Source organism: Triticum urartu, chromosome 7 (genome assembly GCF_003073215.2).
Source record: "Triticum urartu cultivar G1812 chromosome 7, Tu2.1, whole genome shotgun sequence".
In the NCBI taxonomy this organism is placed as follows: Eukaryota; Viridiplantae; Streptophyta; class Magnoliopsida; order Poales; family Poaceae; genus Triticum; species Triticum urartu.
The window spans coordinates 339064484-339078667 of NC_053028.1; the positions used below are offsets into that span (position 1 = coordinate 339064484).

Genomic DNA, 14184 nt, shown 5'->3' on the forward strand with positions numbered 1-14184 from the left:
ATCCATTTTCCTACGATGGTGATTAAACCAAAGCAATGGAGACCAAAGCTCTGATACAAATTGAAAGGATCGAGAAGAGGTGTCTAGGGGGGGTGATTAGACCCTCAACAAAGAAAAGTAGCAGTTTTTTAATTCTTTAAGTTAAGGTGGAGTTTTAGCACAAATTTAAACATTCACCATACATTTCAAGCAAGCATGGCAAGAGTATATGAGCAGCGGAAAGTAAAGCATGCAAGTTGCAAGAAAGTAAAAGGATGGGATTGGAGTGTGCAACCTCAATTGGAGACACAGAGATTTTTGGCATGGTTCCGATAGGTGGTGCTATCGTACATCCACGTTGATGGAGACTTCAACCCACGAAGAGTAACGGTTGCGCGAGTCCACGGAGGGCTCCACCCACGAAGAGTCCACGAAGAAGAAACCTTGTCTATCCCACCATGGCCATCGCCCACGAAGGACTTGCCTCACTTGGATAGATCTTCACGAAGTAGGTGATCTCCTTACCCTTACAAACTCCTTGGTTGGACTCCACAATCTTGACGGAGGCTCCCAAATGACACCTAACCAATCTAGGAGAAACCACTCTCCAAAAGGTAATAAATGGTGTGTTGTTGATGAACTCCTTGCTCTTGTGCTTCAAATGATAGTCTCCCCAACACTCAACTCTCTCTCTCACAGATTTGGATATGGTGGAAAGATGATTTGAGTGGAAAGCAACTTGGGGGAGGCTAGAGATCAAGATTCTTGTGGTTGGATTGAAATATATTGGTCTCAACACATGAGTAGGTGGTTCTCTCTCTTTCAGAAAATGAGTAGTGGAAGTGTAGGCATGTTCTGATGGCTCTGTCCACGAATGGAGGGTGGGTGGAGGGGTATATATAGCCTCCACACAAAATCTAGCTGTTACACAAAATTCACCAAACTCGGTGGGACCGAATCGAGAAACTCGGTCAGACCGATATTGTTTAACATGTGAACGTTAGGGTTCTCGGTGGGACCGATATGATCAACTTGGTGGGACCGATGTGCTAGGGTTAGGGTAAAACCTCAACTTAGTTTGACCAATTACACAAACTCGGTGAGACTGATTTTAGTAATAAGCAAAACAGAGAGTTGGTCAAGCAAACTCGGTGGGACCGATTGCATATCTCGGTGAGACCGAGATAATTGCAACACGCAACAAAGAGTTTGCAAGCCCATCTCGGTGAGACCGAGATCCCATCGATGAGACTGAACTGATTAGGGTTTCATGGCAGTGGCTATGTCAAACGAACTCGGTGGCGCCGGATAGATCAAATCGGTGGGGCCGAGTTTGACTTTAGGTTTGGGACATATGTGGAAATGAGAAAGTGGTTGAGGGCTTTGGAGCATATCATTAAGCACTTTAAGCAAGCAAGCCATTGAGCAACACCTCATCCCCTTTTAATAGTATTGGCTTTCCTATGGACTCAATGTGATCTTGGACCACTAAAATGAAAATGTAGAGTCTTGAGCTTTTGCCAATGTTTGTCCTTAGCATCTTGAAGGGGTTCCACATCCTCTTGTCCATGCCACACCTTTGTTGAACTTTCTGAAATATACTAGATAAAAGTATTAGTCCAACAAAAGATATGTTGACATTAATTACCAAAATCACCTAGTGAGCACTTGTGCTTTCAGTTCTCGTTATGATCACGCTATTACAGTTAACGTTAGAACAACCCCAAAATATATCATTTGGTATGAAGATACTTGATGCTCTCATAATGAAAGGAATTATGCATACGTTAACTTTCATGTGTTATAAACCATAAACTTGTGATGAAGGGATCTCATAGTATAACAATCAACTTAGGCCAGTTCAACACAAGTGTTCTTCTAACATTGTGCCCTCAAAATTGTTGGCATCCTCGTTACACTTAACTTATGCATGTGATCAGGAAAACAAAACCATCATGCAACACTTGAGCTAGTCCTAGAGGCGAGATTAGGAATCGATTTACCATTTTATTATTCGACACGTCTACATGAGTTTTTCTCCCGGCCTTGTGGTTATTGCATACTCTAGCACCATTGCAGTTATAGTGTCGAACATAAACAATATTATAAACTTGGAAATAAATAATAACATTGTAATTATTGCTCCTATGACATATTTCCATCACCGGTTTGCTGGCTATTTGACGCACAAAGATGTTAGATAGCCATAGGATAAATGGACCAAGACCAAAAGGCAATGCAAATGCTTTAGTAATAAAAAATATATTAATTAAACGGCTATAGGATTCTAAAAAAATGGCTATAGTGCTTGAAAATAAACTAATTGGGCATAAACGAACTTCGAATTGGATGGAGTTTTATATGTGGTGTCTCTAGACTATAGCACGACCAAACAAAAATACACTAGCAACTTTGGTAGTGTAGGGTTATCCACCTCTCATTTCACGACCAAAAGATTTTTGCTAACAGGATTGATCTCGCAGACGTAAAGAGGAGGATTCCTGCGATTTGAGTTTTGGAGTCTCATATACACGCGCATACACTCACCTCTATGAATGCACGCACGTATACCCTACTCCTATGAGCACCTTCGAAAGATTAAGCCGGCATATCATCTTAAATTTATGAAGTCGCCATAGACACCTCGTCGTCGACGCGAACGTCTCTTCCCACTGAATGCGCATCGCCGGAAATCCTGAAATAAATCAAAAAATAAATGCAAGTATCAAGACTTAAACCCTGATAGGCTGGGAATATCACAGTCTCTCTAACCATCCAACCACAGATTTGTTATTTGAGGGGAAGGCAAACTACAAGTTCTTTTTTTAAGGTAAGGCCTCCTACTTTTTATCTCTTGTGAGAAAGAGAGAGGGCACCATCTGAACCCAGGGGCATATGCACTCACTTTTCATAAAATGCATTTTAAACATGTTTTAAAATGTCAAAGAAATCAAAAGAAAATATCACGCATACATGTTCGCAAATATGTGTACGCAGCACAAAGTTTTATGAAAAAATGTCTTTTTGTTTTGCCTCCGCAAAAAAGACAAATTTCAGTGCTTCTAAATAGTGTTTCACAACATAATTTTTTGTCTTTTTTCACAGGCCACAAAAAAGTAATTTTTCTGTGAAACTTTATGCACGCACATAGAACATGGAGATGTACCCGTGCAATTTTTTTCCAGATTTTTTTAGAATTTAGAAATGTGTTTTTCAAAATGGGTTTATATGTAACCGGGTTCATCCATGCACTTCTCGTGAGAAAGAGGCAAACTACAACTACAATGCATCAGGTCACCCCGCCCATTCTTCGTTTCTGCCGCGTGTATCTCGACGGCCCATGAAGATCACATCGAAGTAGAAAGGAAGCCCAAAGCCCACCAATAATAACAGGTCGGAACGTGCGCGTCGTGTCCTGCCTTTCCTCAACCTCCGAATCTACTCTCTTGTCTATGCAGCTGCTTCCCCTATCTATTTTCTAGAGGGAGGGGGAGAGAGGGACAACCAAGATCCAAATCTTGGCCAGCGACTCGATCGGATCTCCAGCCGACGCCGGCGACCATGGCTCGCCATCACCTCCTTCTCTTCCTCCCTCTCCTCGCGCTTGCCTTCTCCTTTGTCGTCGCCGCCCCTGAGGTACCCAACTCTTGCTCTCTTAGCAAATCCTTTATCTGTTGCCCCCTTACGATGGCTCCATCCGTATGCTGCCACAGAGACAGGGAGATGCCGCGGCCTTCATCGATGGCGCATCGCACCGCTACCTGAGGGATCAGCCAGAGGACCAGGTTCAGTCCCCAGTCATCCTCTCTCTTTCTCGGCGGACCAATCTGTCGCTGCGTGCCACCAAGTTCAAACGACTCTTCCAGCTAATCCATACCGGATTATAGTTTGTACTAGTTCGTAGCTTACACATGTACGTAAAAAATACCAGACGACCATTGAAAAAACAAATACTAGCTGTTACAACGCGATATGATGCATTTACATCGGGGCTTAAAGAGAGCCAATAAAGCCAGTAATAGATCGTCAACTACCCAGCCATTTATGTCATCCCATCTACTCGTTCTCAAACAAGAAAGTTAAGCACCTACTCTCCATGGGTGCTTAGAGTATGGTTAATAGTATAGTGAACAACCGGCTATATGAAATTATCATGTCAGCTATAGCCAACCTAATAGACAACACTAATAGTAGCTAGTTACTAAGTACTTACTACTTTATTAATATATGACCCACCCTACACTTTCACAATGTTTTTTGGAGGCCTTGCTGCAGCTGGCTGTTAATCTACAGCCTGCCTCCCTTCTCTCCCCTCTTCTCTCGCGTCCATCTAACTCAACAAAAATACAATACTTTAATCCTTAAAGCCTACTGACTGTATCTTATTAGACTTGCTCTTAGATGCATAACAACATTTAGTCAGAGGTACCTAAAATTAGCACCTTATCAAACCTGCATGGCAAGAAGCAGTTTATTGCTTTGTTTGCTACAAGCACCTGCGTCCATATATGCCCTAATAGCACTTTACCCTTGCTTTTACCTAACTGACCCCCCCCCCCCCCCCCCCCCCCCCCCCCCCCCCCCCCCCCTGCCGCTTCAAGAGTGAAGGCAGTGGTGGTTACCATGACAAATCAACCTTAGTTGTCGTTTTTATTTCATTCCTCTCCCACGGGGCAGTATGATCTCATGATATGCCTTGTCATGCTACAACAGGCCACGTCCATGTCACTTGGTGAAGTTTCTGCAGCTGTTTCTGTCTTGCTTGGTTTTGCACCACCTGCCATTCTTCCTGCACCTTCTTCTGCAAAGGTTATTTAACTTTTGTGGTTTAGCTAGCCTTTGTGTGCATTGTGCTACTCTATCTAAGCTATGCAACCTTTGTCTATATTGATTTTCAGTTAAACAAGCTGCTACTCCCAAACCCATTTGACAGACCTCGTTCTGTTTTCTTGATGCAACTTGATGGATCCCATGGTATGTTAATTTGCTGGGAATGATTTTATCAGAATTATTCATGCATTTTGATGTAGCCACTAATGTTGTCTCTCTTGATCGTATATCAGACTATGTTGATGGCTTCATATCTGATGCCGGCAGTATTTACAAAACCAAGATTGATGGTGCAAAAAGTGCTGCTATAGAGCTTTCAGGTCTGACTAATTCCTGAGCATGTCCCTGCTTTTGGAACTTGGATGCCCCTACTTCTGTATCTGCCTTGTTGACACATAAGTATCATTGATCATGTACCTTGCAGATAAGGATGAATTGATTGTCATTCGTTCGGATGAATCTTCTGGATTAGATGTTCTTGATAACGAACTCGCCAACTTGGTAAGTACTAGCTAGTTGCCCATGCATTGCAACGGGGGCATACATATTCTAGTGGTTCATTACCAATCATGTTCGACATAAATCTTACACCTATCATATTCTAGATTTTGCTAAGATTTTATTTGATTTGAGTATGGGTATGGGAAGGAAAGTTTTGATTCAGTTGAGGTTTGAGGTTTTGGTAAGATTTGATTTGATTTGGGTATGGGTAGGGGAAGGCAAGGAAACTTTTGATTTAGTTGTGGTTTTGGTAAGATTTGATTGAGTTAATGTAGGAGATGGAGGAGGGGAGATCGAGGGTAGGGGGAGTTGGACGTACATACGTACAATCCCCAACTCCCCTTTAATAGTAGAGATGTACTATTTCGTTAGGAGGAAACTAGTACCCCCTCCTTCCCGATATGTTAGGCGTATTAGGAACTGCATGCAATTCCATAATGTAAGGCGCACAGTTGCGGCGTCGCTAACGATAGCTAGTTTTCAGGAAATAAAAAAAATACGACGACGACCCTCTCTTGCGGTTAGTTCCCACGAGCACCCACTCGTCTCTCTCTCCTTCAAAATTTTCTCCCCATGAATGACCCACCTCACTTGCCTCCCCCGCGCAATTTTCTCCTGCGTGAAGAACGCCCAGCACACCATTTCTCCTTCCGATCTTTCCCACCTCGTACAGACATCAATCCATGGCCAGGCCCCTCAACGGCGGCGGTGTTGGCGATTACGCTCCCGCCGGCAAAGGAGTTACTGCCCATCTTGCCGCCGACGATGGCATTGCTGTGCAGCTTGCCGCCGATGAGGCCGGTCTCGTGCGCGGCCGTCCCAGTACGATGGGAACAGGCAACCACGATACGGCCGGCTCGAAGCTAGCCCGACCAGCTAGACGACACGGAGGTTGGACGTCGACGGGGAAGACCGGGACCTGCGATGACCACGGCCACGACGACGGTGTCCGCAACGGCGATGGTGATGAAGCAAGAAAACATAAAGGACAGGACGACGCTCTTGGCGGCGGGTACGGCGACGGACTGGGTGATGGCCGCATGATCTGGGAGGACTATATCAACAAGGTCAACAGTGCGCACGAAGTTAACTCGGATGACGAGACCAACGATGGCGAATGTGTCGATGAGCAGGACATCACTGTTGAAGGAGCCAATGATATGATCAACGGAGATGAAGAAGTGGATATGAGCTATGTCTATGGCGTCCTAGAATCTGAGGGCATGAAGCTATGGATGTATGTGCCAGACACATATGCTACTCAGGTACCGGATTCCCTTGAAGATGTGCAGGTTGAAGCAGAGAACGAGCTGACGAAGCAGCAAGCTATGGACGTCGACCGTGCGGACAATACCGAGGTCTTCGAATAGCAACAGTATGTGCCCGAGCATGATCAAGATAGCCAAGTCAGGATCTCATCGAAGAGACAATAGGAGATGATACTTTACATCTTCCCAAAGAGTGGTACTCCAGTATTGAAGGTAGCCAAGTCCCGGATTTTCTTGAAGACTTGAGTGTTGGTGCAGAAGATATGTCAGCTCAAGAAAGTTTCGAGGTTGAACAGGACATCCTTGCAGGAGAGAGCCAACCACCGGACTCCCTCGAGGAAATTGAAGCAGAGGTAATAGCTTCGCTAGGAGTGGCCGGAGAAGAGCAAGGTGAGGCCGAAGCAGAGCATGATGATGGCAACGAAGGACACATTGAGCCTGAAGAAGGGCATGACAATGCTGAAGAAGAACTAGGTGAGGGAGAAAAACCAGAGTCTGCCGTACGGAAGGACATGCTCAAAATTATTTTGCCCCTGTACTTTGAACCTTATAGATTACCTATTGAAACTGGCTTTCACCTTACATTACCTAATCCGTGTTAGATTTGTTCGGTCCCCTAGCCTGAAATAGTATGAACATTTATCTTTCTGTAACATGGTTTACAAATCAGAGTTCATTTTTTTGCTTATGATGGAGTATGTTTTGTAGCCTTTGTGAGTAGCCCATGCGTGCTATTTTTGGAGTAACACATGCTACATTTACAAATTCCCTCCCCTGCACTAAGATCCTTTGAGTCAGTTTGGTACATGCATGGACTGGCTCCATGCATGGCCTGCTAGTACTGCCAGCATGAATTTTTTGACACAAGGAAGCTAGGAGCAAGACAGTAAAGACCAAGAACTCCACGATTACTCCTGAATTAAAGGTTAGCACTCTGATTACATTAAGTGCACAGGATCTTCTGACAAGAAAAATGACAACACATCAAACTGAAGCAAATCACATTAGCAAATCTGATTACAATACTCACAAATAAGTTTGCAACTCTGATAAACACACACTGAGCACCTGAACATAACAAATTGTCCGACTTTAGCAACAAGTTCGTCTACGGTTTTCGGAGCTGACTTCTGAAACATTGCTTGCATACCCTGCAATAAAAAACAAGATCCATAATGTCTTCAGCAATATGTTTGTGTTTGCTATTCATAGCTGAATTCTGGAATATGGATTTAATACCTGAAAAAAGACCAAGATCCAAAGCATTTAGATCAAGAGAATTGGGTGGCTGGTAGATCAGTCTTATGTCAAACCCATCTGCAGTTGCTGCTTCTTTAAACACAACATCATTGACATCAATATGGGTTTTGGCGTTGTCTTGCTGGATGAAAATAGGCTCCCCAAATTCCTCAACCAGCCATTTCTGTTTAATGGCAGGCAGGAGCAGGACCTTGTTAACAAGAAACTCATGGCTATCATTCTTTGCGACAGATATCATTGCCTTTGTGATCATGGTACCAGCACCCCTGTGCTTGACCTCTTAGAAGGCTCTCTAGTTACAAATGGAAACATTCCAATTTTCCCATCAAATGTGCATGTCCCAGGTGCATCAAATCTAGGCCTCGTAATTGCTACAAGGAACATCACCTTCGGAATAAATCCTTTGTTCCTAATGCCCCTTTTAGGCTTGTCCTCATCAAGGGCCAAGTAATATTTCTGACATCTTCTAGTCATGTAGAACCACTTCTCATCGATATGCACCGACGCCCTCTCATGTTTTCATCAGTCAATGTTGGCTTGATATCGTTCGTGTCACGCTTGAATTTGCCTTCCTTAAACCTCCTGTGTAAGGTGCTCTTTGCAAAATTCAGCTCCTTGGCTAGGTCATGCAGAGTGGTCCTTTTCATCACTGGAATTGCAGTAATATCATCTGGGTTGATTTAAACTTTCTTGCGGCTACAGTGCTTTGCCCTCTTGCTAACAACAGCATTCACCCCTCCACCTCTCTGGCCTTTTTTCCCAATAGAACAATGCTCGTGCATTGCAACGGGATATAAATATTCTAGTACGTTAACTTGTGATTTACCTTTCAATAATAAAGTGATACTGTAAATAAATGTTCATCAAATTCTGACCGTGAATTACCTTATGTTTTGATTAGAAGTTTGGTAAGTTTAGAGTGGAATTGGTTCAGAAGATAAGTAAATTAAGGTGATGGATTATCATATACATGGAAGGTTGGATGAAGGGGTGGTGAGAAGAAAGGTGAAATGGGAACCTTATGTTATTTTTAAGTAGTAGAGATAACGCTGCACACATCTCTGAGAAACACCCATCTGTGCTGCCACTTGTAGTGAAACACCTCGCTTCAATATGCCATGAGTACTCCTATCCAAAGGCATGCTGTATATAGTCCTCCTTTCATTGTCTGTGCACCATTTGCGCTTCCTCTGATCTGTGAGACAAGAAAAAATTTACAGCATGTCAGGCAACAAGGTGTGTAGCTATCACAAGTCTACATAAACTTGGATGACAAATGACAATGCTGGATGCACGTGTACTGTACTCTAACTCTATTCACACGATGCCAAGTGCTAGTGGGCAACAGCGAGACACGATGATAAACGACGCCGACAAAGGCAGGCTAGCGCAAAAAGGCCCTGCTTGATTCCATGCAAAAATAATTGATAACCTAGTAGATAACCGGCTTGAACTACTACTCTGCTAATCCTATTTGATTACAAATTCTCAGTGTACATGTGCTTATGCCAACAAGGAACACTGATCAATTCAATCATGAAAAAGAATTAAGGAACCCACACAATTCTGCACCTGAATTACATGCATTATTTAAACACGCTGTAAAACAACAATCAAAAAGTGATGTATGCTTGAAAGAAACGTGGCTGCACTCAAGCCTCAAACTGAAAAGAATAGGTTTCGTACACTTACTCGGACCTGCGCCACCTCCTTCGCTGTTGCCATGTTCTCCGGCGCCCTGCTCGATGTTGCCATTCTCGCCGGTACCATGACCGCCGGTGTCATGCTCACCTTTGCCATACCCTCCATTGCCATGCGCGTTGTTCCCTTGATCCGAGTTGCCGTGCTCGTTGTTCCCCTGATCCGAGTTGCGGTGCTCGTCGCTGCCATGAACAGTGGCCATCGTGAATGATGTGCTGCTCGGCGTTGCTCTGTCCAGGCTGAAAGTTATGCCAATTTCCCAGCCAGCCTACGCCGTGCCCAGTCAGGCCTGGTCTCCGGCGACCATGCCCGGCATCGACATGGCCGGGGACATAGCGTCCAAAAACACCACGTCTGATGAGGCGACGGTCAGCATGCACGCCAACATGGCCCTGACCGGCAAGGTCTAGTGTGCGTCCGATGCCGCCGATTCGGACATGCAGGCTTGACGTGTGTCCACCTCCTCCAATGTGCGCCTCTCCGCTAGCATGATTTTTACAGTGGTTTCTGTGAGCATCGTCAGAATCTTCTCCCTCGCCAACGTCTGTTGATGCAGATATCGTTGAAAAATTAGAGATTGACAGTACTCCTGACATTCAGATCGATAACTAGGCAGAAACAAATCCATGTGAGGAAACTAACCTTCGTAGGTGTCAGCCCATAGCAGATCATTGTTGAGATCAATGACAGGACCAGTGTAATTGCCATTGTCATCCCATCTAGGCGGCAGATTCAGGTCAATTTCCACCATGTTTACGAAAGCATACAGCAGAGAGATCTCTACAGCAGAGGGAGAAGAAGCACAGGGAAGAAGCAGGGGGAAGAAAGAGAAGTTAGTGGGGAGCGCTGTAAGTCACGATCGATGGTTGAGGAGCTTTCCAAATTTGAAGTTTTGACGGCCGGCGCGGGAAAGAATTGGCGGGGCGAGTTGGAGGCAATCTGAGTTTGGGATTGGATCGGTCAATCAAGACTAGGTCAAAGGAGATCATGCGTGTGCCTGCCTCTCTTTTTTTTCCAGTCGGGGATGCATCCCTTGTACGACGGCCCCTGTAACAAACGATGCGCTAATTTTCGTGCAAATTCCTAATATGCCTAACATATTGGGAAGGAGGGAGTACAATCTAGAAACTAAAAGTAGAACAATTTTTGTGCAGGCAACCTGGTTGGCGGGATCCTATCAGAAAGCTGATAGCAAATTAAACATTCCCTTGAAGAGTGGAAACAGTCTTACTTTGTTCCTCACTAAGGTTAGCATCGCTTCATCATCCATTTGCATACTAACATGAACTTGGTTTCAAAAGAACATAACTCGTCTGATGATGCATTGTTTTTCTGTTAAAATTGGATAAGCTCACTTCCTAGTTTGTGCAAAATTGACCACTAAATTGTAGGCATTTATTTAACTGCATTTGCATGTCTACACAGGAAGCAGACGTTGAATTTGCATCCAGCTTGATCTCCCTTCTTAAAACCATCGAAAGGGGTATTCAGGTTCACGAAGATTTCTCAGGAGGCATGGTGAGCCCTGCAGAGTTATTAGTATGCCACTTCACGGGCATTAAGGTAATTATAAACATAAATCTTTAGCCGCAATTTGAATATCCTTATTAACTGTGCACAGCAAAATATTCAAGAGACCCTGTCTCTTCCTTGCCCAGATACCCTTGATATAAGCACATGACTCCCCTATGTTAGTGATATAAAGTTACTAATTTGACCGGTTTATTTAGGCTCTGGAAGATGAATATGGTTCCGCAGAAATTGTTAAGCAGGGAGCTGAAGTAGTTCAGACAGCTCTCACAAAAGCATTTGATCAATTGCAGGGAGCATATAATGGTAAATTACTTTGTGCGGTTGATTGTTGACTTGAAACATAACCTTTGCAATCAGTACACTTGTTATATTTGCAGAACACTATTGACAGTTGATTTTTTTCTGTTTCGACATTTATGATGTATTAATATAGGAAAAATTGTTGGACTGGTAATATCCGCTAAGGAGGCTTCAACATCCTTGGCATCCATCATCGATGCACCGTCTTCATTGCATATCTCAAGACGGCTTGCAGAAGCATCTAAAACTAATGCTACAGCTTCTATAGCTGCTATATATCTTGTTAGATTGAGTCTTGCATGGATTACAGGGATCATCCTTCTCGTCTCAACTCTCATTGGGGTGAGCATGCTTTCTTGTAGTCTTGTCTATTATTGATCAACTTTGGCGAAATGCAATCTATGACAACACTATGTGCTGATTGTGCAGATTTGCTTGCTCATGAACATGCCGCTTACGAGGGACACACTCCTATATTCAAATGTCAAGATTGATTAGTTTGTGCTACATACGAATTTTCACACGATGACATGAAAGTTTTCAACAGTCATGCTTGGTTTTTCCTTTGGATCCTGGGGTTTACAGTAGGAACGTGAGTGTGGGCTTGCTGTTCATGCAGTGTAGCATAAAAATACTGTTGCTATGTCCTTCATTTAGAATCATACTGCCACTGCCTGTTTGGGCTTCTCATGTTTTTCCGTAAATAAATAACAATATTCGAGTGGGGTTTATTTTGTTAATATCGGTCATGATTGTATTGTTGCAAAAAGCAGTATCTGAATAAATTCGCCACTCGAATATTCATTGGGATATATTTTGTCTTCATATATGACGTTAAATGATTTATTGAGTTGAAATTTCATATAAATTGATTAATCATATGTACTGCAAGAATAGGGAGCATACTGCCATGTTTTGATCAAAATCCGGATCATAATTGTTGTGATCGATGAATCATGGGCGATATTCTAGCCTGGCTGTGGCACTATTGATCTAATGAAGTTGCCAACTCTAGCTAAGCATGCTATATCTTTGAATTCTAGTATTTGGCTGTAATAGTTTTCTATGGAAATGTGCGCCCCTGTTTTTTTATCCTATATCCGGAACACTTTTAAAATTAGTGAAGACTACACATATGGCCGTGCGTTGCAACAAGAGACCGCAAGGCACGCGGATCATAGGATCCTATGCACACAAGATAGCATTGCGGGCCCTCTTTTTATACCATTAAATCGCTCCTTTTCTTCTTCCTCCATCCGTTATCTCTACCTCTCTATTTAAGCTTGCCGATATATGTGCTTCACGACAGAGCAAACGCAGGTTGCTATGAATCAGGGGTAGCCAGGTCGATAAACTGGGTCATGAGACACAGATTGTTGATGACAATAATAATGGACCGATTGATAGTATAGGGTAATTCAAGACGGTAGTTTGGAACATGAAACATGATCCCGAGTCAATTGTTCTGGGTGAATAACACAAACTTTAGATTAATAGTAGAACATGAAGAAATAACATTATTCAGTGTTACTAATGATGCCATAGCCTGAACAGAACTTATGCCATGCAACTTGACATCATCGGTCAAACATAGTATGTGTGCTACATATACTTTCGATGACTGTTTAGGCATCTGGATAGTGAGGATTGCTTGCATATATGTGAAACCATGTTTTTTTATATTAGTGGACACTAAAACATTCACAAGCTTATTGTGAACCTAAAATACTTGAACACGTCACTACTTTATATTCGACTAGTAAAAGGCATGACAATAGTAATACAAACTTTTTTGTTAAAAAGCAGCTGCACAAACCTTGCATATTTCAAAGAAAACTAAATTTCATCAAGTTGGAAGTGGGCGGCGTTTCTAGATTAAAGTCGAACCTGAAAGCTTGCGTCGATGGATCCCCTTTGTTATACTTCGAGTTGTAGACGGATCACTCGCTTTGCTTTGAGTCCTAGACGAATCGGTCTTTCACATGAAACATTGTTATGACTGGTTTAGCTTACGGCCGTAGAAGGCCCATCGCGCAATCTTAGCCCATAAGTTATTTTAGGTTAATTTGTATGCAAGTTATCTAGATTATAAATATATGCTGTAAGACTCTTTTTGAGATTAAGCAATAAAAATATTATTATCCCTATTGCCCAGCTCCCAGAGGATCCGGAACCCTAGCCGCCGCCGCCATCTTCCTCCTACGCGACGGTGCCCAGCCGCCGGCGCGCCCGCTCATCACCTCGCCCCGCTCCATCCTTCCCCTACAACCTACGGAGCAGGTCCGGTAGGATCCCTGGTTCTACCAATTTGGTATCCAGAGACTTGGTTGCGATCATATGATCATCATCATCCACGCCAACGCTGCCCGGCGGCACCACCGCCCCGATGACCACTGCCCCGATGACCACTGCCGGGTCCCCAACGCCGCCGGCCCCGATCACCTCCGCGCCGCCGGCCCTCGTCACTTCCGCGCCGCCGACAACCTTCGTCTTCACGCTGGAGGAGATGACCAGCATCCCGCGGGACCTCGTGACGGCCGTCCAGGGCATCTCCCTGTACCTGACCAGCCCGTACACCACCCCGCCGGCTGCGCCCCTGCCTACAGCCACCCGGCGACGCACTGGCCGATCCAGGCCGCGTCTGGCCCGAGCGGACCGCCCCTGCTGCTGTTCCAGGCGGGCTACACCAGCGGGCCTCCGCCGTCGCTGCACCTCCAGCAGTCCCCAGCCGCGGGCCAGCTCTAGCCGCCGTGGCCGCCGACTTCTACACCGGTTTCCGCCGCGTTTAGCCGGTACCCACAACAGACGCAAC

At 44.3% G+C, this 14184-nt stretch overlaps 1 protein-coding gene across 3 annotated transcripts; it reads left to right on the forward strand.

The window, feature by feature from the left end:
* The first annotated feature begins 3367 nt into the window (after positions 1–3367).
* LOC125525830 lies at positions 3368–12184 on the forward strand. Of its 3 annotated transcripts, none has more exons than XM_048690835.1 (11): positions 3368–3615; positions 3693–3764; positions 4693–4788; positions 4878–4953; positions 5043–5129; positions 5234–5310; positions 10694–10786; positions 10965–11102; positions 11270–11375; positions 11506–11714; positions 11802–12184. In XM_048690835.1, the coding sequence occupies exons 1-11, from the start codon at positions 3541–3543 to the stop codon at positions 11868–11870; spliced, it is 1098 nt and encodes a 365-aa protein (XP_048546792.1). In that variant the 5' UTR covers positions 3368–3540; the 3' UTR covers positions 11871–12184. The 3 variants fall into 3 exon arrangements, with proteins under 3 accessions (XP_048546792.1, XP_048546794.1, XP_048546793.1); XM_048690836.1 differs by having other exon boundaries at positions 3386–3615; positions 3699–3764; XM_048690837.1 differs by lacking the exon at positions 10694–10786.
* Positions 12185–14184: the final 2000 nt, after the last annotated feature.